The sequence below is a fragment of the Trichechus manatus genome, unplaced genomic scaffold (assembly GCF_000243295.1).
Source record: "Trichechus manatus latirostris isolate Lorelei unplaced genomic scaffold, TriManLat1.0 scaffold00024, whole genome shotgun sequence".
Classification (NCBI taxonomy): Eukaryota; Metazoa; Chordata; class Mammalia; order Sirenia; family Trichechidae; genus Trichechus; species Trichechus manatus.
Genome location: NW_004443960.1, coordinates 3,164,484 through 3,191,418, shown reverse-complemented (window position 1 = coordinate 3,191,418; position 26,935 = coordinate 3,164,484). Strand labels below are relative to the sequence as shown.

The following is a 26,935-nucleotide window of genomic DNA, read 5'->3' as shown; positions in this document are numbered from 1 at the left end:
GTGGCTGTCAAGCTAGGTGATATTTCTCAGCCTCTCTTGCAGCAAGGGGAGGCTATGTGCCAAGGTTTTTATCAATAGACAAAAGTAGAGTGATGTAGGAACATGTGTGTCGTAGTCTTCAAAGGAAATTACTTAAATGTTAAAAATCACTTAATCTACTTGGGTACATCGGGGTTTAGTGCATTACCATTTCAAATATTAAGTAAGTTAGAAAATTTCAAAATAAAAAAGATGGGGTTAGAGAAAGGAAATTTCTTACCCTCCACTTTCTCTCTCCTCCCCTTTTCCACTGGGTGGAACACGGATACGGTAGTGAGTGCCTTCAGTCAGACAGGAAGGGCAAAACACTACCTAGGTCCTTGCTATTTAAAGTGTGGCCTGTGGTCCAACAGCATCAGCATTAGCCGGCTCTTTTCACCTAAAGGCACTATAAGGGGTGGCAAGGCAGCCGTCTCTGCTCTCGTCATCCGGCCCCACCCCAAGCTGCCAAGCAGAGGTAGTCCTCTGTGGAGCTACTTAAAGGGGAGCCCTCAGTTCCCCCTTCTTAGCTGGAACACCCACTCTCCCAGCCCCAGCTTTGGAGATAGGGAGGTCATCAGGCCCCTCTGGTGACCTACAAGCTGCCATATACATGGCAGGCTCTGGCCTTCCCATAAATCTCCAAGCTCAAGAACTTTCCAGAAATTAAGGCATTTTAATTCGCTTTGGTCTTCCCTCCACCATCCCCATCCTGGCTGTCATCTGGCTCATGAAGGAATGAAGTCCAGCACTGCTCTCTTACCCCAACACTGGGAGATCCCAAAGCCTGCCCTCCCTGGATCCCACCCGCCTACGGCCCCAGTCACTGCTCTGTTCATGAAAGGCGAAAGGTAGTCAGTAGATTGGGTCTGGGGAAGGAGGATAGCAGGGAATGGTGATCAGGTTTCCCCACCAATACCCAGACATTCAGGAGTTCTGGTGGCACAACAGTTCAGTGCTAGACTGCTAACCTAAAGGTTGGCGGTTCGAACCCACCTGGTGGCTACATGGAAGAGAGACATGGCTATCTGCTCCTGTAAAGATTACAGCCTAGGAAACCCAATGGGGTAGTTCGACTCTGTCACATGGGGTCACTATGGTCAGAACTGACTTGATGGCACACACAGCACCACCACCACTGCCCAGGCATTCAGGTTATACACGACACTGTGACTAACAACCTGGTACACAAACCTGCACACTTTCCTAATGATCTCCTTAGGGACAATTACTAGACTGTTGGTTAAAATTACCCAAGTTCTGCTGTTCTAATTCAAAGTGGAGCTGGTCTTTGCAAACTGGCCAGTTTATACCTGAAGAAAATACTTTCATTTGCTGTCAGAAGACCTCTCCAAAGCCCTTCAGTTAGAATAAACAAAACCTTGTTTACATTAACAAAGGGATTAATTAAACATAGCAAATAATGACCACAAAAAATTTAATGCAAGTTCTACATTTTGAAACAAATCCTAGTTTGCCTGCCAGAAAGGTTTTACCAATTTCTTCTCACATCAAGAGCAAGGAAACTCTTTTCCTCCACACCGTCACCAACATGAGGTGTTACCACTCTTTACTTCTCTGCAACCTAAGTGAAAAGGATCTCAGTGTTTTAATTTGCATTTCTTCATAAGTTTGGATTTTTTTCTATTTTTATTAACCATTTATATTTCTTCATTATGATTTTTACAGATATGTCCAACATGACATTTTGACCTAACTTGGGGAGATTTTCTGACATTAAACTTTTTTTTTTTTTAGAAGTAACGCATGCCCATGGTAAAAATTTTTAAGCAGAATAAAGGATATATGGTGAACAGTAGGCTTCCCTTCGACTCTGAGTACCCAAGTTCTCCAGGCAGTTTCTGGGTATCCTTCTAGGGATCTTATTTACATGGATAAGCAATGATATTTTGATAAATAAAAAGCAAATTGAAAAAGGATGTGGGTGAGATGGTGGCCGAGCTTGAATATTGGATTCTTTCCTTTCCTTCTTCCCTCACTTAAAGAGAGTGAGGCCCTGTACCAGGAGCTGTGGGTACAGTGATGAAGAGACACAGACTCTTTCTTTGAGATGTGTAATTACAACATAGTCTGATAAGAATTACAAGAGGCGTGTACAAAGGGCTGTAGAACTTCTGGAGTGGAATGTGAGTGAACTAATAAACGCTACGTGTCTGCTATGTGCTAAACACTGTATTATTTAGTCCTTCCAGTGTTTTCCCATTTACTTCCCCAACAACCTCGAAAGACAGGTATTGTCTCCATTTCACAGACAATGACATATCCACTCAAGGCCTCTATATCGTGTAGAATAAAGCTTCCCTCCCCGGTGGCAGCCCTGAGTGCCCATCACGAAGTATGAAACTCAAGAAACAAACAAACTGGTTCCTCACTAAAGACAAGATGCCTTCCCTTGGATCACAACTTTTCTGACTTACCCAGGAGGACAGCTGAGTTTCTTAAAGCATTTTTTCACAGCGTCCTAGAAACAGATACTGAACAAGGCACTTCATGGCAGGCTCTGTAGACAGCTTATTGGCCAGCATCTGCTCTGCTTGAGAGGATTCTGGACCCCACTGGGAGCACTCCCAGCAGAGCAAAGAGATTCCATGAGACTGGCATGAGGTGGAGTGGATTATTCCCACTCATGGTTCTGAAGGGTTTATTCATATCTGCATGAATCAAAGCTAGTACAACTGGAAATATTGTGCTTCCAAAGAAATTTCCCTTGGTGTAAAATGATGAAAGTATATAATTTGGATCACCAAGGATGATAATGCTTGCTACAATTAGAACCAAGACAGAGGTGGTACAGGATAGTCATGTCATGTAGCTACATGGTTTCAGAGGGTCAGGCTGTTCATTGGACGGTATGGTTTTCCACTAATATTGTCACTGTACCTTGAGACTGGGCTTACCAATCAGACTTACAAGAGACTGATGCTTAGACTCATGCTTAGATGTCTGCATTTCTAACAAGTTCCCAGGAAGTTATACATAAGAATCACTTGGGATCTTGTTAAAAATGTAGATTCTGATTCAGTATACATGGGGGTGGAAATGCAAATTCTCAGCAGAGGTTCCAACTGGAATGAACCAGTTTGAAGCCCTGGCTTAAACCTAAATGCTTGCTTACTTGTTTATAGTTACAATGATTGGAATTCTCATATCCCTGCTCCAGTACACGCCCTTCAAATTTCAGGGTTCCTGGGAAGCCAGAACATTAACCAGAAAGTTCTTAGTAAGCAAGGTATCAGAGGAAAGGGAGGCAGAGAGCCTTAAGGGAGATTTTTACACAGCAGACCCTTCTCTAGTGTCAGGAATGTCTGTCCCACAAGCCCAGTGTTCCTTGTCTTGGCAGTGCTGGCCTCTTGGACTGATTCTTCTTTTTCTTGGTTCCATGCAGACTAGACTCCTCTGTAAACTCATTCCTTTTCAGATCTGTAAATCATAACTTGACTAACTTTCCAGGTCCCGCTTTTCTTGTGCAGACCAATAACACATGCTATCCTTAAGGTTACTTATTTCTGTTGACCCTTGATCTTGTCTCCATTTTTCTAGTTTAACTCTCAAAAGACAGCCTTATTCCCTTCTTCCAAGTTCTTGGTAAATGCCTGATTATAGGAACCTATATGAGGATTACATTGACGTATCTGATTGTTAAAGCACTAACATATAATAATTATATTCAAACACTTTTTCAATCATAAAGCTAACACTTTCTAAGCACTTCCTGTGTGCTAAGTAGTGTTCAACATGTATTATCTTATTTAATCATTCCTAAATTTCCATAAGGTGGTTGCCATCATTATTCTTATTTTGCAGATAAGGAGACTGAGACTTAGAGAGGTTAAATAATTAATCCAAGAGATTAAATAATTAATCCAAGATGTCACAGCTATTAAGCTGTTAGAAGCAATTTCAACCCAGGCAGTCTCACTCCAGAACCCTGGCTTAATTACTCTGCTAATTATGAAAGTAACATATATTCCCTGTAACAAATGGGAAAAATACAGAAAAGTATAAAGAAAAAATGATCCTATCTCATCACCCAAAGACAATCACTCAACATCAGTACATTTCCTTACTACTCTTTTCAATGCATTTTAATAATCCTGATGGTGTTTTATGTACAATTTTGTATCTTCTTTTCAACATCATAATGGAAGCATTTTCCCATGTTATTAAAAATTCCTTATAAATATTATCTTAAATGGATGCAATAATATTTCATCCTGAGGAGGAGGAAAAATACTTAGACATTAGGTCATTTCCAATTTTTCTCTATTACAAATAATTCTGTGTCTTATTCTTTCAATCTTGGTCTATCTTAGACTTTGCATCTCATCTCTTTACTTTTAGTAAGATTCCGAACTGCCTCTTTCTTGGTCTACTGGTTTATTTTTTTGTAGCTAGGTCCTAGAAGGTCTAGGGAAGATTTTGTTTCCCCTCTCATTTCAGAGATAATCGTCTTTCTGGTTATCCATTGAGTTAACACCATAAGCTTCATTTCTAGTCATGGGAAACTGTGTTTATCTCTTTGTAATAATGGAACAGGGTTCAAAGAAAAAGGCCATGTAAAATTCAGATTAGGAGAGTCTGAGCCAAAAATGAGACATCCCTGAAAAAACAACACCATTAAATATAAGCATGAAGGAAGGGAGAAGGGAAGATGACTACTTGAGCGGCATTGTGACTCTGTGATGAACATGCCTTTGGTTTAAGCCTGCATGTAGCAGGTTGTGAGCTCTTCTCAATATATATGCTTTGCACTGGTCGAGCCTGTAGGGAAGTTTGTCCCTATCATTCTTCCACTTGACCTTTCAGCACCTTTCTCCTGGGATCCCCATGCCCTAAGTGAACCTCTTTTGTGACCCATTCCCACAAGGCCTTGCTCTTAGTAGCTGTCAGCAGATATCACTTGTGGCAGATACTGTTGGGTACCTATCTGACATTTATTCTGTTTCTTTTTCCTCCCAAACAGAGCTCTTGTTTTGTGCACACAGATGGCCAGGAGAGGCTGGGCCCTTCCACCGTGCCAGAGGGTGCACCATAATAGGCCTTAACCAATTATGGTAATCTTTTTACTCTTGAAAATGATTGGTTTAGGATGGGTACATGATACAATCCTGGACAATGAAATCTGAGGGACCTATGCTTGAGGGTCTGGGGAAAAGTTTTCTTCCTTAATAAAGACAAGCTTGGAAAAAAGCACTCTTCTTAGCTTGACAACGTGTCTGCATGTATTATCTAGCTTCATTGTCACCTTCACTAATATACTAAGGTATGGCAGAGCGAGGCTGGCGAGACTTCCTCTCATGTACTTTGGATGTGTTATCAGAAGGAACCAGTCCCTGGAGAAGGACATCATGCTTCGTAAAGTAGAGGGTCAGCGAAAAAGAAGACCCTTAAGGACATGGATTGACACAGTGGCTGCAACAATTGGCTCAAACATAGCAATGAATGTGAGGATGGTACAGGACTAGGCAGTGTTTCACTCTGTTGTACGCAGGGCACCTAACGAGGCACCTAACAACTACAACAACACGGTGTCATTGAACCACTGAATTAACCAACCTGTAACTGTTCTATCTTTGAACATCTTTTTGTTGAGTTTTATGTTATCTGCAGCTGAAACTATCCTATTTAATAATCCACCAAATCCCACTACTCAATTTGTTAACTCTGATAATAATATTGTTTTAATAACCATACAACCATTCATTAAGCAACACTGTAGATACAGGCATGTGCCTGGCACTAAGATAACAAATATTGAGACGGTTACTCAGAATTTTCTATTAAGGTACCATTATCCTTGTTTTCCTTAAACAAACACCTTTGTAAACTGACAATTTCTTTCACTTATATTATCTTATAATCTTTAAAAGTACCCTCTGAGAAGGCCAGGAGAGGCATTCTGAGTTCTCTGCAGCGGAAGAAAGCAAAGATGTAAATTGGCCAAGATGACCCAAGCAATTAGTGGGAAGGAGCACAATTTTCTAATTCCAAATCTCCGCACCGCGGCAGTCTCAGTAAAGCAGAAAATATCTGGCACTAGGGCAGGTCATGTGAGGTATGAGGAGGCACACAACTTCTCGTAAAGTAAACAGTCCCGCTTGAGGTCCCCTGTGGCTCAGAGCGAGATCTGGATCGGATGGGGTACAGCCGCGGGGCACAGGTCCCTAGGATATTTCTAGGTTGCAGAGTAGCAGCCGAGACTGCGCCGCTCTGAACTGTGAAAAACGCGGAGGCACTCCTTTACATCCCACGGCCCGACAATCCACCAAAGACACAGTGGACTGCTCAAGTCCAAGGCTAGGCCAAGGACACCCCCGGCCCCTCTTTCACCTCACCTCGGCCGAACCCAAGTTTTCAGGCTCACAGGCCACTGCCGACCGAACCCACATTTCGTTATCGACTCTCTTTCGGGTTTCGGAATCTCCCTCTCTTCTGGCTTTCCTTCCTCTCGGAAACATTACGCCCCTCCGGTGGTCACCCTAACGCTTTTTTTCAGCGAGTTAGCAGACACTGAGCTCACCGAGGAGACTCAGCCAGCGGAACCGGAAATGCTTGTAGAAACGTAGGGAAAAACTACATCTCCTAGAATGCCCGGTGGGCCATTGGGCCTCCTTTAAGGTGTTCGATTGGTTAACACACAAGAAGGACTGCCCCCTCGGAGTCACGCAGGCCAATCACAGAGCAGGATAGCGTATAATCCTGGAAACGGCCGGCTTCTGCCGGCTTTCCCGGTCGCTTTGGCGTGGGTGGGTATGGGGTCGTGGGAGCCTCTCTGTGGCCGCGGTTCTGGTTCTGCGGTCTCTGTTGGGCGTCGCTTTCTGCTGCTTCTGCCCGGATAGGGCGAGGCTTTCTAAGGCCATTAGTCCCGGAGCGGTAAGTAGGGGCCGGCTGGCAGGGAGAATTGGGGTCTCTCGAGAAAAGGCGCAGTCGGCGCAGATCTTAAGGAGGTTTGGGGAAGCCAGGGAACCTAGGGGTGCGTGGAGGAGCTCTGTGGCCGAATTGGCCCCGCTCAGGACTATTCTCTCCCCTCCCAGCTTTGTCCCGAGGTCCCTGTCGCGACTTGAAGAAGACCACCCCCTACCCTCCAGATGGCGTCCGCGCTCTCTACTACCGCGGCCCAGGTGATGCGAGGTCCCTTTTCCCGCTCAAATTCTGGTGGCAACTTTCTGGCCTCTGCTTGTTCTCTTTTGGAAGCGGGCTAGGCATACCTGTGGTGATGGGAAACTGTCTTTGTTTCTAGACCAGGCACATAGAAGAAATGGTTTATCCAAATCTCTCAGACCACTAGATGGGAGCAGGGCGCTTTGGAGGAGTCTAAAACAAAGTTTCTTTCTGGAATACTTCTCAAAATGACAGTTTTTTAGGCTTCACCTGTCAAATTAAAAACAACAACAAACCCCAGATACCCTAGGTGTTTCTTAAGCACATCGAAGTTCTCCTGTTGATTTATAGACTGGTAAACTTAGGGAAGATGGAGCAGGCCTGAATGGCGTGCTTCAGGGGGCTTAGCAATGAATGTCATGGGAAGAAAGCAGGAACAGCAAAGGGCAAGGTGTTTTGAGAGAAGCCTGGAACCCCTATCCCTTTCATGATTTTTCCTGGGCTGCTTAGTCTTCCCTTTCCCTTAGAACATCCTTACTTAATGGTTTCCCTCCCCAGGAGTTGTTCCCTACCTTTTCTCTCCCAGAAGACACTATACCATTCAGAGTTTACTGTCCTGGCGCTTATACCACTCCATCAAAATTTATGTCCGTTTTCACTCTTGTTCTCAACTCGCACTCCTTTAGTTGTTGTTATGTGCCATCGAGTTGGTTCTGACTCATAGTGACACTATAGGACAGAGTAGAACTGCTCTACAGGGTTTCCAAGTAATGGCTGGTGGATTCGAACTGCTGACCTTTTGTTTAGCAGCCAAGCTCTTAACCACTGTACCACCAGGGCTCCACTCCTTAGGCCCCATTTTTACTCCATCTCCAGCACTCAGAAACTTTTTACCCTAAGGCCTTTTCACCTTTTCATCTGACATTTCTAGTTTTTCTCAGTCCTCCTACACCAAGTGGGGCCTGGCCCTTAGGCCTCTTGTACCAAGATGGGATCTCATGTGTTCCAGGGATCAATGCTGTTTGAGGATCTGGCTGTGTATTTTTCTCAAGAGGAGTGTGTGAGTCTGCACCCTGCCCAGAGGTCCCTCAGCAAAGGTATCACACAGGAGTGTTTCGGTGATGTGGCCTGGCTAGGTAAGGCAATTGTTTTTTCCTGCAGTTTTGGAACTTTGGTCAGTTCTAGGATTAGGATTTCATGGCTTGTCCACATGTTGGTTTGGGGAAGTGGGACCTATTCCTGGATGATTTATATGGCTATGATAAGAACTTTCATGAGACAGCAAGTTTCAAAGTATGAGATGATTTTTAAAAACCAAAATCCAGTCTAGTACAGTTACTGTGATTTTACATGAGACATAGTAGTGCCTGGTAATCTTCCCAAATATTTGTTATAGTCCATTCACAATTTTATTTGGGAAACCTCATTAGTATAGATTACTATTATTTGCTAAAAATTGGAAATTGATTTCATCTTGCTTTTTTTTTTTTTAATAATATTTTATTGTATTTTTGGTGAAAGCTTACACAGCAAGTTAAGTTCCCATTTGACAGTTTCCACACAAATTGTTCAGTGACATTAGTTACATTTTCCACAATTTGTCAACATTCTCTTTAATTGTGTTCTGGTCGTTCCATTTCCAGTACTCTAGTTTCTCTGCCTGCTTATCTTCTCATTTTTGCTTTGGAGTAAATGTTCACCTCTGGGTCTCATATAGATAGTTTCTTAGTAGAGCCAACATTATTATGAGGAATATCCTTTATTTTGTGTGCCACTCTGCTATTTTGATAAAAGGTGATCTCGAGATCGTTTTGGTTCAGTGTTTAAAGAGTGTCTCAGGGCCATTGATTTAATCTTAAGATGGTACTGTGCCTTTCTCACCTAAGAGGAACTATATGCAGAAGTATTCCTATGTCTGAGCATATTTTATCCCTGACTAGGGTTGAGTATCTAAGCTGTCCCATAACTTATATTTTATATTTTCCCATTTCTTTCTTAATTATATTCATTTTTCTCTCTACCTTCTTGAACATGTGGAGTATTTTTATATCTGTTTTAACACCCTTCTACTAATTTTAAGGAGGCCTGGTGGTACAGTGATTAAATACTCAGCTAACTGAAAGTTCTGTGGTTCAAACCCACCAGCTGCTCCATGGGAGAAAGATGTGGCAGTCTGCTTCAGTAAAGATTTAAAGCCTTGGAAAACCCTGTGGGGCAGTTCTACTCAGTCCTATAGGGTTGCTGTGAGTCAAAATTGACTCGATGGCCCTGGGTTTTTTGGTTCTACTAATTTTATCATTTGTGTCATTTCTGGGTCTGTTTCTATTGATTGATTTTTCTCTTAATTATGAGTTATATTTTTCTGCTCAGCTGTCGCTTGAGGTAGCTTAAAAGATTAAAAAAACTGTTGAGTCCTAAATAGACTTAACTGGAAGACCCCACCTCTAGATATGTCTGCCGAAAGATTTTCCTTAGTACCTATCCTGTTGGACTCTGACTTAGTTGTAGTTCTTCTTTGCTCCCTCCACTTGGAGGCTCACCTAGAACTAGATCCTTTGGGAAGCTGGTAGAGTGTACTGCCCCCTATTTAGTATGTTATCAATGTCTGGGTTATAGGTTAGTTCACCTATAGTTTCCTGGTGCTCTGTGTAACTGCCTTAGCTTGTTGTTTCCTCAGTACCACTTGAGGGTGTTGTCTGTGTTTTGCTTTGTTTTGTTTTTATCAACAGGAGAGGAAGACAAGACTGAGATTAATCAGCAGTTAAGTCTAGAATCTATAGAGCTTGAAGAACTTGCCCTAGAAAAGTACTCCACTGCTGTGCCCCTTATCTATTATTCAGAAGAATCCTCTGAAGATGAAGTTGGAAGCCCTGGAGGGAAAATATCAGGTGGAACTTCCACTTGTGAAAAAAGATTCATAAGCCTTCTAGTTACCATTGAAAACCATACTCCGTTAGTAGAACTTTCTCAGTGTTTAGGAACCAGAGCACTTTCTGAAATTCTTGAGTTTCCCTCGGAAGAAGCTGAAAATGTACATAAGTCTCCTGAATGTGACCAAAGCTTCAGTGATAACTCATACCTTGTTTTGCACCCGAAAATTCATTCAGCAGAAAAAGAGTATAAATGTGGTGACTGTGGGAAAATCTTCAGTCATAGAGCCAACCTGAGGATACACAGGAGAATCCACACCAGGGAAAAGCCGCATAAATGTGCCAAGTGCAGCACCAGCTTCCATCAGCACTCACATTTGTCTTGGCACATGAGCGTCCATGTAAAGGAGAAACCCTATACGTGTGGGATATGTGGTAAAGGTTTTATGTGGTTCCCAGGATTGCAACAGCACCAGAAAACCCACACTGCAGAAACAGCCTATGAATATGCTGACTATGAGAAACATTTTGGTCAGAAAACAAATCTTCCTTTCCATGAGAAAACGCACACGTTGGCAACACACCACCAGCATACTCAGAGTGTGAAGAGCTTCGGGCAGCCCTCAAGCCTTGCCCCCTCAACAAGAGGAAGAGAAGGAAGAGGACTCTGAACGATTCAGTGATTATGGGGAAAATTTACTGTCATTCTCGAAATGTAAACCCTTAAAATGTCCTGAGTGTGAGGCAACCTTTCATTGTTTCTCTGACCTTATTTCCCATCAGAAGGTTCATATGAGGGAAAAGCCCCATACATGCAAAACATGTGCAAAACCTTTTATTTTGGAATCAGAACTGGCATGCCACCAGAAAAGCCACACAGGAGAGAAACCCTTAAAATGTACCGTGTGTGAGAAATGTTTCAGGTTGGAAATGCGTCTCATTATTCATCAGCAAACCCACATGAAAAGTACCATGTAAATAATAACAAAATTTTCATAACGCTTGTGCTTTTCAGTATCTTTTTGGTGGGAAACCACTACCCTTTATGTGCCAGGCACTGTGCTACGCACTTTACACTTATTTCATGTACTGTATCATTTGATTCTCACCGCGTCCCCGATTTAGGCAGTATTATTTCTGTTTTATTACTGAAAAAACAGTGAATCCAGGATTCTGTCTCGGTCACTGTTCAAATTCTGTTTTTATGAACTTTTTTTAACTCAGTTTTCTTTAAAATGAAGGTTATTGTTAGAGTTCTTTTAATTTTGTTTACATGTTTAATAAGGTTTGCAAGGGGGAGAATTTATTTTTATATGTTTTATACTTTTTTTGCTATAACTATTTAAATGAAATATCTGTATAAAATTAGTATTGTTTTACATGTGAGTTTCTAGAGAATTTTAGAAGCTTTTTTTCCCCTGTAAAAAATTCCCAAACGAGTGAACTAGTTAGTTTCTTGATGGTTGTTAATATCCATGGAATTCCCATTTTCAGATCTGATGCCAACAGCAAGTACTGGCCTTTGTGATTCGGGTGTTTGCGAGGTGTTTTGGCAGTCCAACGACAGACTTCTGGTGCTTGGATCAGGGGAAAGCTATTTAGAGGTGGTGGTAGGGCCTGCTTTTGTCTAAGATGACCCTTATGAGGTAATTTGCCTCCAAATCTCTACCAAAGCATATTACATATCTTGCTACAAATAATAGTAACTATCGTTTAGTGAAAGGAGCTCTGGTGGCACAATGGTTAAAGCGCTCGGCTGAATTGAATGTCCCGGGTGCTGGCTACTGCACTGAGCTGTTAACACTGGTTAGAGGCAGGAAGGTAGTGTTGGTGAGTGAGGAGAACTGAAGCCGACAGCCCTAACTCAGCTTGCCCACTCCATGCTCCTCTTTTGACACTGTTGTCTTGTTCCTTGTTCGCAGACACACAGTTGAGACCATGTGCCCTGTATGTCTAGGTCAGATTTGCATCTTTGTTTCTGGTGTCTCTGCTCTTAGGATAAAGGACACCAGTTAGCTGGGACTTCAGGATCTTGAATAAAAAAGTGAGCTTGTCTTCAATTTTTTTTTCAGCAGGTTCTCTTGGTCTGAGAGGCTTAAAACAGTGTAGAAAGCTAGAGTCTCTAGTTAATTTTCTTATAAGCCAACTCTGCGGTATAATAATCCTTGTTAAACATCAATAAGAGCACTACCTCCCCGCGTTCCTGCTTCTGTCCAGAATGGGAGAAGCTGACACAATGCCTAGTAGCACATATTAGGAGTGCTGATATTTGAGTTTAAGACTGAATAGAGTTTCAAGGTGGTGAATAAAGTTAGAAAGAGGCCCCCACTAGAAGAGCTGCAGAAAGCAGTTAAGAGTCTCTTAGAAGGCACTTGGACAGAATGGGGCTGACATAAAAAGAGGGAAGCTGTCATCCTTTTATAGGAGCCCTGGTGGTGCAGTGGTTAAGTGCTTAGCTGCTAACCAAAATGTCGGCAGTTCAAACCCACCAGCCGCTCTGAGGGAGAAAGATGTGGCAGTCTGCTTCCATAAAGATTGCAGCCTTGGAAACCCTCTGGAGCAGTTCTGTTCTGTCCTGTAGGGTCACTATGAGTCAGAATCGACTTGACGGCAGCAAGTTTTTGCCATCCTTTGCTCCTAAGAAAGTATAGGGAAGGTGAGAATTTATGCCATGAATCTGTTCCACACCTCGAAATGGACATTCACTTTTCCAGATGAGGCTTTCTTTACAGTAAACCTCTCAGGTTTTGCAGTTTTCTTTCTTCTCCAGATTTTGGGAGATTATGCCAAAACTCAGTAAGAGATAAGAAAAACAGTATTTTTACAGAAACACTATCGTCCACATGGGTGTAATCAAAATGACTTTTTGGTGTAATGTTAAAGATTAGTGTGTAGAAAAATGGAAAAAAACAAAACCCTGAGTGTCAGTTACTGTGAAATAGGCATATTTTCAGATATTGCCTTTTTGTACACTTGCTCCAAAACACGTTTGCTGCATGTAATTCAAGCTACTCTGAGCCCAGGGAGTTGAACAAAGAGGTCGTGGCAGCCAGTGAGAGCCATGCTGTTTTTATGATGATGGCATTTTCAGCCTTCTATTTGCAGTGCCAACTGATGAACGTAGATTCCACAAGATTGACTTTCATTCAGAGAGATTATTAACCTCCTGTGTTAGGCGTGATTAACAAATACTGGATAAAAGCTAATACAGGGATGAAAAACTAAATGTAAGAGTTTTATTTCTTTGAACAGTTGGTGAACTATAGTTTGCAGCTTGGACTTTGACATACCATTAGAAGTGAAAGCTTTGTGCCAAAGATACTGACTCAAGTTTTTTTGGTTTCATTGTTGAAGCAATGATGAAAACGTGTACCTGACAAGTCCTTAATGTGATTGCCGGAATATCAGGGTCTGTTACAGTCATGAATGATGAAACAACATTATTCTAACAGAATTCAGATGTCGGCAATTTATGTTTTGTAATTTAAAAAATTAAGGAATTTAGTTATTCTCAAGGGAGTCCCAGTTCCACTCAAAAAAGTTGTTTAGAGCTTTGTTGCTGCAAATAGCAATCTATTCATATCTCCCCTAATGTAGAAAATGACTAACCCAAGAATTCAGGAAGTTTAAAAATGACATGTCATAGTAAATGCCATTTTTGAGCTTTTGACTCCTGGGATTCCATATAATTAAGTGGCAGTGTTCTGCTAACTGCAGCATAAACTGTCATAATCTGAAACTGCAGATTTTACTCAAAGTAGTCTGCCAATTAGTCTCATATATGTACCAGGGGAGGCCTAAGAGGTTATAGTTTATATGAGTAAAGAATATTTTGAATTGTTCGTTAAACTTGTCCCTGTGGGGTTTCAGTAGGAAAGTGCCTTTGCTTTAACCATATTTAAAAAGCTAACTAACAACGATCTTCGTGAGGAGTGTGTATAGGTATCTGTTGTGGGTTTGTAGATTGGGAGAGCTATTGATCAAGCCCCATCTGACTACGGGTGTTGTTTTATAATTGACTTCCTTCCTTGCATTAACAATCAAGGGAGGAGGAGGATAGGATATAAATACACATTTGTGTAAACCTGAGAATATGCTGCAATCTCTAGTTCCTTTGAATACCTCAGGAGTACGTTGGTTGTATTTGTACTTGTTTGTTTAATGTTTCAATTTTACTGGTTTTGATACATTCTCATCAGCCTTATGGGCAGTGATTATGTCTGCCTAAGGTGCAATTTGGCATTTAATAAATGCTTTTTTATAATGATGGAGATGATTTTTTTTTTTTAAATACTTAAGTGGTTTTTAGTATAGTCAATTGGAACTGTTAAGATTGGCAGATTGTGGTTTGGATGAGTGAATGAATGAAGTGCCGTTTAAATAAATGGAGACGTAAGATCACTTGTTCCCTGGAGCTTAGAAAAATTCCGGCGTTATTCTGGGAACACAGAGCTCTAGTCGTCGACTTCCCTTCCCGTCTTTACCGCACAGCGGCTCCCCAGAGCCGCGACTGCCCTGCGTGAGTCGCTGCTGGAAGCTGGGGGTGGGAAGTAAGGGACTCCCGGGAAACTCCGCGCAGCCTCAGAGAGGCCTTGAGGCTCCAGCTCCGCCATTTGCAGCGCCGGCCGGCGGAAATGCCAAAGAGATATGGAGCTGGAGCGGCCCCCTCGGCTGGGAACCGGAAGCTGCGATCTCACTTCCGGCAACCCGTTCAGGTGGTGTCCGTTGCGTTCTGTGAGAGGCGCTTGTTGTGGGCGTCCGTCTGGTTCCAGCGGGAAGTTTGGGTACGGCTCCCGGCCCACTGCCACCACCCGTCCCGTCGCTAGGCGGTCTCTGCAGAAACTGGGCGGTAGGGGCAGGAGCGTTTGCCGAAGGGCAGGGAGGTCTGAGATCTTGCCTTCCCCACTAGTGGAAGGGTATCGCGGGTCGACTGCCGGGGACACCAGACACTGACCACGCTGGGAAGGCGCTACCTCACCGGCCCTGCTCCCATCTTGGCACTACGGAGCTACGGGCCCACCGAGAGTATGTCCCCATTAGACAGGGATGCTTTATGCTTCTCACTCCGCCCTGGGTAGAATATTTTCTTTATAGACCCAACGCTAGTGTCTTGCTTTCACTGTGCCCTGCAGCCGAACTCTAGCATGCTCTGGTTCTTGGGGTTGAATCGTGGGCTCACTTGGGTACATGGTTTCCCAAGCCAGTTTAACCATTCATGGATGTAAAAACCTCACGTGAACTCTAGCCCGACTGTCCTCTTCTTTACACTCCAGGTCCCTACATTCAGCTGCCTACTAGAGATCTTCCTGAAGTCGACTCATGCATTTAACCCCTAATCTTGTTTCCTTCCAGTATGTGACACCACATCCACACAATGGTTTATGCTGTAAAACTGACACTTCCAAACGCCCAGAATCTTCAACATGGCCTCCTGACTGTACCTTGCCAGCTTCAACTCCAACTGCTCTCTTTTTTCTCTGGTCTTGGTCTCTCGTACAGCCACACTTGACATTCTTTCAGTTTATCAAATACATCAATAATTTGAGAGACAAATAGACATGTGTCTGGGTTTAGGCACTGCTTCCTTCCATAGAACCCACCTCTTGCAAAGGGAAAACAGTCTCACATAGTTTCAAAGAACTGACCACGTGGGAGAGTATACGTGGGGGTTCCAGGAGAGGATATGGGCAGTGTACGATCAAAATGAAAGAGGAGCTGGCCCAAGTCTGCCTTTCAGAGGGTACCTCCAGCTCATCTCTGTGGCTCACCCCAGGGTTAATAGTCCTTTGGGATATAACTAATGGTACCCATCCCTTCCCTTACTCCTGGCCTCACGAAATGCAAACCAAAGCTGCAATGAGATACCATTATCAAAAGATTGGAAAATAGTTAAGTGTTGGTGGAGATGTGCAGAAACAGGAACCCTCATATCCTGATGGTGGGAATGTAAAATGGTGCAGCCACTTTGGAAAACAGTCTGGTAGTGCCTCAGAAAGTTAAACAGTTACCATATGACGTAGCAATTCCATTTCTAGGTATATACCCAAGGGAAATGAAAACTCATGTCCACACAAAAACTTGTACAACAGTATTTATAGCAGCATTATTCATAATAGCCAAAAAGTGGAAACCCAGATGTCCATCAGCTGATGAATAGCTAAACAAAATGTGGTATATCCATTCAATAGTATATAATTTGGCAATAAAAAGAATAAAGTACTGATACAGGCTACAACATGACTAAACTTTGAGAAAACATTATGCTCAGTGAAAAAAGGGGGGTGTTGAGGATAGCCAGGAATGAAGAGTGACTGCTCATGATTATGAGGTTTCTTTCTGGGCTATGGAAAATACTCCAAAATTAGATTATGCTGATCGTTACACATCTCTGTGAATATACTAACACCACTGAACTGTACATTTTAAATGGATGAATTTTTATATGTGAAATACACCTCAGTAAAGCTGCAAAAAGTAGCATTTTTGTTTTAGAAACAATTGGGAAAAATTTCAACACTATTGGATGGTACTTGGGAGTTATTGTTAATTTTGATGGTAATGATAATGGTTAAGGGACAGATTTACAAAGCACTTATCCACTATGGACAGAAAATGTGTTTCAGAGAAATCTGTGAGGTCCAGATTTCCCACCTATCCACTGAGGCTTACCCTCTCCTCAACATCTGCCCGAGGGCACCCCAGGGACCAGATAACCTGAGCAGGAATCATATCTCCACAAAGGTAAGTACTGAGCAAGGTCCAGAAAAGATCACAGAATCTCCATAGGTAAGGGCTACACATGAAAGAAAGATTATTCTTATATTGGGGTGCTGCATGTGATAGCTGATTTCAAACCAGGTCAGCATTCCATGCTGACGCCCTCCAGTGGAACCCGGCATGGGCAAAGGGAATGCGGGGGATCCCCTACAATTGAAGAAGTGAGTGCAAACCTGCAAATGTGGCTGAGCACCCAGGGGCCTACTTCCTTACTGGCCCTACTTGGCCTGGAATTGAGCCCTCTATCTGCCAAAGTTAACTCCACATTGGGGGAGGGGAGGCAGTGTCACACACTTGAAAACCTTTTCTGCAGGTCTGGAGTGGTGATTTTGTCACATTTATTCAAGGTCCAGAGTTGAACAAGTACCCAACAACAGTAAGATTCAACAATGAGCATATACTGATTTTGTAATCAGGAGAAAACACTCAAGAAGAGTATTCCTTTGCAAGAACTTCAAAACACCGTGGAAGCAGAACTCTTAACTTCAGGAAGAGTTCCAATCTCTAACCCTTATAAATAAGAAAAATAAAAATTTATGTTCCCTCCCTTTGGGGAGATTTCAGATAGACATGAATTGTCTAACATAGTGGTTAGGAAGGGCATCTAGGATTAGGCCCTAAAGGACCACCAAAAACTATGAGGAAGGCCACTGGACTTTCATTAAGGCTCTGCCCAAAAGGCAAAGGTTTTGGACTGCTGCATTCAACAGGATCTCTTAATTCAGGCAGAAATGGGCCTGGCGGGGAAAGTAGGGTCCTCAATTAACTAATTACTGAACACCTACTTCTCTTGGGCTAAGTCCAAAAGCTACAATGATGGAAAAACAAGGTTCCTGTCCTTAACAATCTTTTCATAGTATAGGGTAGGGTTTCTCACCTCTCGATAGCGTTTCTCTGTCTCTTGGCTGGGGTTGCTATGTGGACTTACTTTCTCTAAATCAAAGATGCTTTGATATAAAAAGGATCATATATATAAGAAAATAATGTACACATACATATATATATACATACACACATGTATTTTTCTTTTTATAAATCCATCGTTTAGTTATTTGGAAACACAAACATGACACATTCTCACTTAATGCAATCCTTTGTTATGAAGAGCCAGGAATTACAGATGGAGTATCAGGGGGTTTACATTCCAATGAATTTTTGCCTTGAAATGCTGGTGGATCACTCATGTTTATTAAAGAAATGTTTGAGCATGATAAAGATTGGTGTGACAACAAATGTACAACTAAATGTAGAATTTATCCTTTAACCTATTTTATAGGATAAAGCGATAGAACATTTCAAAATAAGGGAAGCAGGATCATCCTGTCTCTCCCTCAGTATTTACTCCCTGTTCTCCAACAGTGACTGCAGTTCTCCTTGACCAATGCCCAGATCTGCCATTTTTTTCACCCTTGACACTGTCTATGGGCACGTCCCTCATCAGCCTCTTCTGGGACTCCTCACACCAGCCAAATGCGCACCATCACTTCCTCAGGGACCTTTTCCTTTCCTTGTTAAGTCTTTGTGATTTACATGCAAGTAAGGGGAAGGAGAAGTACAAATACCTTCCTTCTGAACATAAAGAATGAAGCTCTCCTTTTATTCTCCATGGTGGAGACTTTGATGCTTGCGAAGGTTTGAGTTCTGGCGAAAGCTTTTCCCACACAGGTTACAATGATATGGTTTCTCTCCAGTGTGGATTCTCTGATGCAGTTGCAGGGTTGACTGCCGCCCAAAGCAGTTTCCACATACTTCACACGTGTAGGGTCTCTCCCCTGTGTGGACTCTCTTGTGTCTTTCCAACTCTGAATTAAATGAGAAGCTTTTCCCACAGTGATCACATTTATAAGATTTCTTTGGGTGCCCAAGACGTTCCAAATGATTGCTTTTCTCCACGTCCCTCAGCAGGTGGCTTTTTAGGGGGCTGCTAATGTATTCCAGTTGTCTACAATGTCTCTGGTGGTGAGTGAATGGCTTTTGGGCATTTGGGGGGCTGACCTGTCGCGGTGACAACCAGGGTTCACTCATATTCACCGCTGTATGTTCAGGACTCTGCAGACCATTCCCTTTGGATCTGTCAGCTGACACTGCACAAGGCTTTGCTCCTTTAGTCCCTTCCTGTTGTGGATTTTCCTTGTTGTCACTTCTCATTCTGGTGGCCTCTATAATTAGAAAGAATATGTTCTATTTTCTGGACTTTGAAGGAAGAACCTCAGCAAATGAGTCATGAAATATACTGCAAGGTTTCTCACAGATCCTCTACTGGTCATTTGCATTAGACTCAACTGGGGTACTTGTTAAACAAGCGGGCTCCCCACCCCTCCTCCAGAATTTCTTGGGGTGGGGCCTGGAAATCTACACAGTTAACAAGCTCCTGGGGTGATTCTGATTTATATTAAAGTTAGAAACCAAGTTTTCCAACCTCCTCCCTCCTTCCTACCTTTAGGGAAAAGTTTAAGAAAGGAGGAACACAGAAAAGAAAACCCATCAGAACAGAGTGTCAGTGAATGAATGGAAGAAGAGCTGAAATTTAAAAACTTCAAATTTTGTGCCTGAGCTATTTCAACAAATACCCATCACTTCCATGGACACTGATTGACAACCATCTTCTCTTCAAAGGATGGTAAATCTAGTGTTTCTGTTCATTACAAAATTGACGTCATATGTGTTTGGAAACTAGAATACGGGCTAGACATGTATCCTAATTACAGAAATTCCCCAACTTGTGACTTCCAGGATTGAGGATCACCAAGTGGAAGATCTACAACAGCACTGTCCAGTAGGGGTTCTTGCAATGTGGAAAATGTGTGTGCATGTGTATATATGTGTGTGCAGTTCACTATAGTAGCTATTAGCCATATATGATAATGGAGTACTTGAAATGTGGCTAGTGTGACTGAGGATCTGAATTTTAATTTTTATTTGATTTTAATTAAATAGCCAACTCATACATTTATGGTCAATTAGTTTTTGACAAGGATGCCAAGATAATTCAATGGTGACAACTGAACAGTCACATGCAAAAGAATGAATTTCAATCCCTACCTCACACCATATACAAAAATTAACTCAAAATGGATTAAAGACCTAAATGTAAGAGTTGCTGCTGTTAGTTGCTGTCAGATAGATTCCAACTCATGGTGACTCCATGTTTGTCAGAGTAGAATTGTGCTCCATAGGATTTTCAAGGCTGTCACCTTTCGGAAGCAGATCTCCAGGCCTGTCTTCCGAGGTGCCTCTAAACCAAAAAAAAAAAAAAAAAAAAAAACCAAACCTGTTGCCATTGAGTAGATTCCGACTCACAGTGACCCTAAAGGACAGCGTAGAACTGTTCCATAGGGTTTCCGAGGGGTGGCTGGTGGTTTCGAAATGCTGAACTTTTGGTTGGCAGCCAAGCTCTTAACCACTGTGCCACCAGGCCCCCGAGGTACCTCTAGGTGGGTTCAAACCACCAACCTTTTGGCTAGTAGTCAAGCACTTAACTATGCCAAATATGAGTTAAACCTATAAAACTTTGAGAAGAAAACACAGGTGCAAATCTTCCTGACATTGGATTAGGCAATTTTTTTTTTAAACATGACACCAAAACCACAATAATCAAAGAAAAAATAGATAAGCTGGACTTCATCAAAACTGAAACTATTGTGCATCAATGGACACTACTAAGAAAGTGAAAAGATAGTCTACAGAATGGGAGAAAATGTTTGAAAATTATGTATCTGATAAGGGTCTAGTAGACAGTATATAAAGAACTCTTACAATTCAACAACAAACAGACAAACAACCCAATTTAAAAATTGGTAAAGGACATGAATAGACATTTCTCCGAAGAAGATATATAAATGGCCAATAAGCAATGAAAAGGTACTCAACATCATTAGTCATTAGGGGAATACAAATCAAAACCACAATGAGATACCACATTTCGCACGCACTGAAATGGCTATAATAAAAAAGATGGACAATAGCAAGTGTTGGCGAGAATGCAGAGAAATTGGAATCCTTGTACATTGCCGATAGGGATGTAAAATGGTGCAGCCACTTTGAAAACAGTTTGGCAGTTGCTCCAAAAGTTAAATGTAGAATTACCATATGACTCAGCAATTCCACTCATAGGCACATACCCAAGAGAAATGAAAACTTATGCTCATTCATAAACCTATACACTACAGCCACTGTGGAAGTTTTGAAGTTCCTCAAAAAGTTGAACATAGAACTACCGTATGACCTAGCAACCCCAATTCTAGGTATATACCCAGAATAAGTGAAAGCAGGAACACAAACAAAAATCTGTACACTGATGTTAACTGCAGTACTTTTCACAGTAACCAAAAGGTGGAAACAACTAAAATGTCCATTAACAGATAAATGGATAAACACAATGTGGTATATACATGCAACAGACTACTACTCAGCCATAAAGAGAAATGAAGTCCTGATGCATGCCACAATATGGATGGACCCTGACAATATAATGCTTAGCAAAATAAGTCAGCCATAAAGGACAAATGTTTTATGATCTCACTTTTATGAAAGAAGCAAATATATAGAAACCCAACATTATTAGCTGTTACCAGAGGTGAGAGGGAGGGAGAAAGAGGGAATGTTTGCTTCGAGGGTACTGAGGTTATGTTAATGGTGGTAAAATAATCTGGAAAAGGATAATGAGAATGGTTGTACAATTTGAAGAATGTAATCAACATTACTGAATTGTACATGTAGAAATTGTTGAGATGGTGTGTTTTTTGTTATGTACATTTTCACAACAATTAAAAAAACAAAGAAACCCTATACAAAAATGTTCACAGTAGCATTATTCTTAATAGCCCCAAACTGAAAACACGCCAAGAGTCCACCAACTGATGAATGGATAAACAAAATATAGTGTATTCATAAAGCAGAATAATAAAAATGAATGAAGTACTAATTCAGGCTACAACATGAAAATATTGAAAATATTATGCTACATAAAAGAAGCCAATCACAAAAGATCACATACTGTATGATTCACTTATATGAAATGCCTAGAATAGGCACATCCATGGAAAGTAGATTAGTGGTTGCCAGGAGCTTCAGGAAGGGGGGAATGCAGAGTGACTGCTAATGGGTATGGGTTTCTTTTGGGGGTGATAAAAATGTTCTGGAATTAGTAGTGATGTTTGCACAACTCTGTGAATATACTAAAACCCACTAAATTATACACTTTAAAAGAGTGAATTTTATAGTGATTTATATCTCACTACAAAATATTTAAATAGCCACGCGTGGCTAGTGGCTACTGTACTGGACAGTGCACTCTGGAGGAAGATCTGGTAGATCTGGGGGATGAGGAACAAGGTAATCTACCCTCTCAGGGATCAAATGAAAGGAGATGGACATGGACACACATACCCAGCTGTCTCTGCTGAGGCAGAAGTGAGTGTGTGTGGTTCACTTTCTTTAGGACCATGACAGTCATAGCTTATGGGACAGGGACCTCAGTCAAGAGTCCTAATGTTTTTTACTGATGCCCCAGGTCTCATCCTTTTCCTGAATTCCAAGAATAATCAAACCAAAATGTTTCACTGATTGTAACACCTTATAAGGAAACAAGGCTGTAGTCTTGTAAACCTCTTCTCTAACTTGCTGACCGTATCCTGTATTTACAGGACCAAGACTGACCGAACTGTCACTTTCATTCACACTTAGGGATCATAGGATTGTGCAGAATGGGGCCAGCATTTACATCTGCACACTACCATTAACAACAGGGAAATACAGGAAAACAAATATGGGGTTTAAAGCATAAACAATGTCAGAGAAGAGAAGGAGGTGCAGAAAATAATAGGGAGTATAAGCTTTTTCTCTAAAAGAAATATTGTTTAGGCCCCTTCTAACCATCGGGCTATTTTAGGTGCTAAAACTCAGCCACAGCTTGGATGAAGTTCACCGGTGATCATACTGCTCATATTTGGATCTGTCTTCACTACAAGAAGCTTTGAAAGGAACAGAAAAGTAGGCACTAGAATAATCCTGTTGTACATTTGATTGTCAAATATTCGTTAATAGAAAATGAGAAACATATAGTCTCACCACCATTCTAATTAGTGAGGGTTTTTGGAAAATAAAGACCTATGATTACAGATCTATGATTACAGACATTAACACACACACACAGACAGACTATGCCTTTTGAGGACCATGAGATGCTTTGATGGAGACAAAGGCTGATAAAAAGGAGGGAAGCGGTACAGAGTGTTTACCTGTCCCAGCCAGTTTAAGGGTTGGTTCCTGGAGAAGGTGATATTTCTCTCCATGATGGTGGCTCAGCTGGTCCTGAGGTTCTGCCTGGGAAGACTCCTCCAGAAAGTCTGGCAGTTCCTGTTCTCCAAGCTGAGCTCCAGTTTTCTCCAAGAGCACCTTCTGCCCCTGCATACAGACGGCCACCTAGGGACAAACCCCATCGTGTCCATGAAAGCTCAGGCCAAGGACTGACTGAAGGCAGCCTTACCTCTCAATGCTCTATAATGACCCTGCTACCTTGGGAATTCCTGGTACCAGCCTGGAGGTCAACTTTGATAGAGACCACTGAAATCCTCAAAGGAAGCAAAATGAAGAGCATGCAGAATGCCAAGAATGAGGCTGCTATAAATCAGCAGATACAGTGTTTCCTGAGTGGCTACCCCTAAAGCTTGGTCCTTCCTCACTGCCTGGAGTTACAGCATCAGAGAAGAGCTGGAACAAAAATATCAGGGTCAGTTATGACACTGGCACATTGTATTTCCAGCCTGTGTTCTCTCTCCCACCCTGTAGGAATGGGAACTAGTATGATGACGGGCCATTAAAAACCACTTATCTAATAAATTGTTCTTCCAAAGGCTGTCCTGGTAAGGAGATCCCAGCAGTAACAGGACTCGAAGAAGAATGCCCCACCTCCATTCCCTAACCGCTCCCGTTTTCCAGAGCATATGGTTGTTTACTTCCTGCCTAGGCCTTCACTTGGGTCTGACTTGGGGGGTGCAGGTGAGAAGGGATAGCAACACTGGTAATTAAGCTGTAACTTCCTGATCTAAAGGCTAAGAACTCTGATTGTAGGAAAACTTCAAGAGGAATTGGGGGCAGAGCTGACAGCAGAGATTCAAGAACCTTAAATCTTCTGGGGACATGAGGCCCTTCAAGGAACACAAGAGCCTTGATGAGGCCTCCACTTCCTCACTGGAGAGCCAGTAGCTGGGTTTGCTGAAAACCTGTCACACCTTGCTGGGGGTTTGCAGACAGAGGTGCAGAGGTGGAGTAACTTTAGAAGCCATCAAGTCCATTTCTGGATTGTGTCTAACTGGGAAGGGGTGAGGGGGGATCCAGAGACCAAACACCATCCAGATGAATAAGAGATGCAAGGGGAACAGGAGAGGGGACCTTCCTTACCCACTGCTTTGGTCTCTTGGAGGCTCTGTGAAACTCTTCCACCAGGTTCACAATCTCCTTGCTGTTCACTGGACATCTTTTCCTGACCCAAGTCTGGATCTCTGGGGGCAGGATGGTCAGGAACTGTTCCAGCACCAGCAGCTCCAGGATCTGCTCCTTCGTGTGCAGCTCGGGCTGCAGCCACTCCCGGCAGAGCTGTCCAAGGCGGCAGAGCGCCTCTTTGGGTCCAGACAACTCTTGATAACAAAGCTGTCTAAAGCGTTGTCGGGAGAGCTCTGGATCCCGGCGGTTATTGTGCAGAGCAGGTTCCTGTCTCTCTTCGAGCTTTGCTATTATGTGTCTCTCTTGTTTGGGGGAATCCGGAGAGTGGGGTTGCAAGCTCAAAGTTATCTCCATTTTAGCTGCCATTGTGGGATTCGAGAGACCTCTCTCCTTGGAAACAGCTTAGATGTCCTGGTTCATGACCCTGGAGAAGCCTTTCTGAATGCTATCTTGACACCTAGAAAAGACGCTCCTTTGAGGAGGAGGGGAGCGCCCAGTCAGAGGGCAGAATGCAGAGACAGGGCCTTCTCATTTCCCAGCGTTTACCCCAAACTTCTGATGACAGCACGGGGCTTGAAAGTCGGAAGAGCTTGTCTTTCCACCAGATTCTTGAACTGTCTTTCAAAGAAAAAAAGTCACACGTCCTGAAAGGAAAATGGGGGAAAAATACTGCTTTTATTTCAGTAACAAGTACAAGCAGTGTCAGAGGAAATGAGCACTATGATCTCTGGGCTTGACAGAGTAATCCCTTGGAAAAGTTCAATTCGTTATACAGATAGCCTGCACCAACTCTCCAGCATCCTGGCTTAAACTGACCTCGAGCATCTCGCTGGGAGCTAACAAGTAAAACCAAGGAGGGTCAACATCGCAATCCCCGGGTTGAAATTAGCTGTGAAACTCCTGCTCGCCGGCAAAGTTGAACAAGAGGCGCAGCGGCTGCCGGCTCTGGATGTTCCGCAGGCCCAGCAGCTCCGGCCTCCGTGGGCGCCCGGCTCGGGCTCCGCGCCCCACCTGACCCCGGGCTTGGCGTAGCTATGGCAGCCCGGCGAGTAGTTCAACTACTTGGCCAGGGCCGGCATCAGCTGACGCCTGCGATACCACAAAAACTTGCGCCCACCTGAAGCCGACTCACCTCTCTAAGACCGGGGACCCGGAAGCCAGGAGCAAGCGCCGGGGGCGGAGACAAAGCCGTTAGTCACAGAGACTACCAGAGCAGCCTGGGAACTACCCGGTGGTAGGGCGCGCCTCCCCTCCAGAGGGATTGGCTTATCTTACGGGCGGTCTCCTTCGTCTATTGGCTGCTGGGTCTGTCGATGCCGGCGGGTGGAGAGGGGCGGCACCCAGCCTTCGCATGCACCCCGGGAATTGTAGTCCGGCGGGGCGGCTTGCGCGCGTGCGTAGTGGGCAGACTAGCGTCGGGCTTGCTGCGCCAACTTCCGGCCAGTGGTTGAGGGAGTTGGGGGGAAGTTTGGTCTGGTGAGTCCTTCGCTTTCTCGCGGCGGGGAGGGCTCGAGGCTAGACCCCACGCCAGCCTGGGAGCTCCTCGCCGCTGGGAGGCTTCTCAGTGGAGGTCGGGTCAGGCGCTTTTCCTCGCTTGGGGCTACCCCAGGCGGAAGGATGCTCTCCCGAACGCACCTTTGGACTCTCCGCGGTCACTTGCCCGAGCGCCATCCCCTCGCCTAGCGCCCTGAGCCGGCCCAGGGCAGCTCCCCTCCTTGTCCGCTCACCCCGAAGTCGGCGCCCGGACTCTTAGCTGTGACCCTACTCATCTCATCCCCTTTCCGCTGAAGTGGGGAGCCTTAGGGTTTTTTTTCACTCCACCTCACCTGGCGCTGAGTGCATAGTAGGTACTCTGTAAACACTGGCGGAGTGAAAAGTGAGTCTGGCCAACTCCCCACTCGATCTTCATTAATCTCCACGTTTGGGTTCATCGCTAGAGTGGAACCAATTTCTGAAAGAGCCGTATTTTTTAATTTAATTGTGAACGGGATCTGAGGTATAGGGCAAGAGAAGTGCAGACCCCGCCATCTGCATGAAACGAACCCAAAAAACGCAAACCCATTGCAATCAAATCGATTCCAACTCAGAGCGGCCCTATAGGGCAGAGAACAGCCCCATAGGGATTCCAAGGCCGTAAATCTTTAGGAAGCAAACTGCCACATCTTTCTCCCGCGCGGTGGGTTGGAACTGCTAACTTTTCCGTTAGCAGCCGAGCTCTTTAACCACTGTGCCACAAGAGCTCACATGAAACTCAAATAAAATTTATTCGGTTATATCTTTATCCAGATAAGTTACTGGCTGTAAGAAAATATGGAGGCAAGGGGCAGGTTTAGTCAGGGGCCTGTTGCTTAGTAGCATGCCCTGTGATGCTGGGCAGACACTCAACTGCTCTGTGGCAGTTTCTTGCCTTTTGTTAAAAAGTGGTGCTAACAGTAATGCCTTTGATTTCTGTGTCTCTAGCCCCTGCGTGCTGCAGTGAAGTAGAGAGAGAATACAAGCGAAGGCACTTCAAGTTCTCTGGAAGAAAGGCATTCCAATCCATTTTAATACTACTAAGTGATGATGTAACAGCTCCTATGTAAAATTTAAAGAGAGTACTGTCTTGCCCATTATGATTGTATCTGTTTTAATCTTTTTATTTTAAGTAATAGAAATCCAACTCAAACTAAAAAATATTGGCTTACATAAACTGTCCTCAGGGATCC

General features: G+C 43.3%; 2 protein-coding genes across 3 annotated transcripts; one reads left to right on the top strand and one right to left on the bottom strand.

The window, feature by feature from the left end:
- Positions 1-6,776: 6,776 nt before the first annotated feature.
- Positions 6,777-14,417, top strand: ZNF597 (zinc finger protein 597). Its single transcript, XM_004373419.3, is given in 5 exon segments — positions 6,777-6,912; positions 7,074-7,160; positions 8,150-8,276; positions 9,870-10,650; positions 10,652-14,417. Coding segments are annotated over 4 exon segments (1,278 nt in total). The 5' UTR covers positions 6,777-6,912; positions 7,074-7,127; the 3' UTR covers positions 10,989-14,417.
- Positions 14,418-16,216: 1,799 nt separating this feature from the next.
- On the bottom strand, positions 16,217-25,450 carry ZNF174 (zinc finger protein 174). 2 transcript variants are annotated; one of them, XM_004373199.2, is made up of 4 exons: positions 25,363-25,450; positions 24,189-24,874; positions 23,027-23,210; positions 16,217-18,946 (listed from the first exon to the last, which is right to left on the bottom strand). In XM_004373199.2, the coding sequence occupies exons 2-4, from the start codon at positions 24,594-24,596 to the stop codon at positions 18,384-18,386; spliced, it is 1,155 nt and encodes a 384-aa protein (XP_004373256.1). In that variant the 5' UTR covers positions 24,597-24,874; positions 25,363-25,450; the 3' UTR covers positions 16,217-18,383. The 2 variants fall into 2 exon arrangements, with proteins under 2 accessions (XP_004373256.1, XP_023584198.1); XM_023728430.1 differs by lacking the exon at positions 25,363-25,450 and adding an exon at positions 25,047-25,332.
- Positions 25,451-26,935: the final 1,485 nt, after the last annotated feature.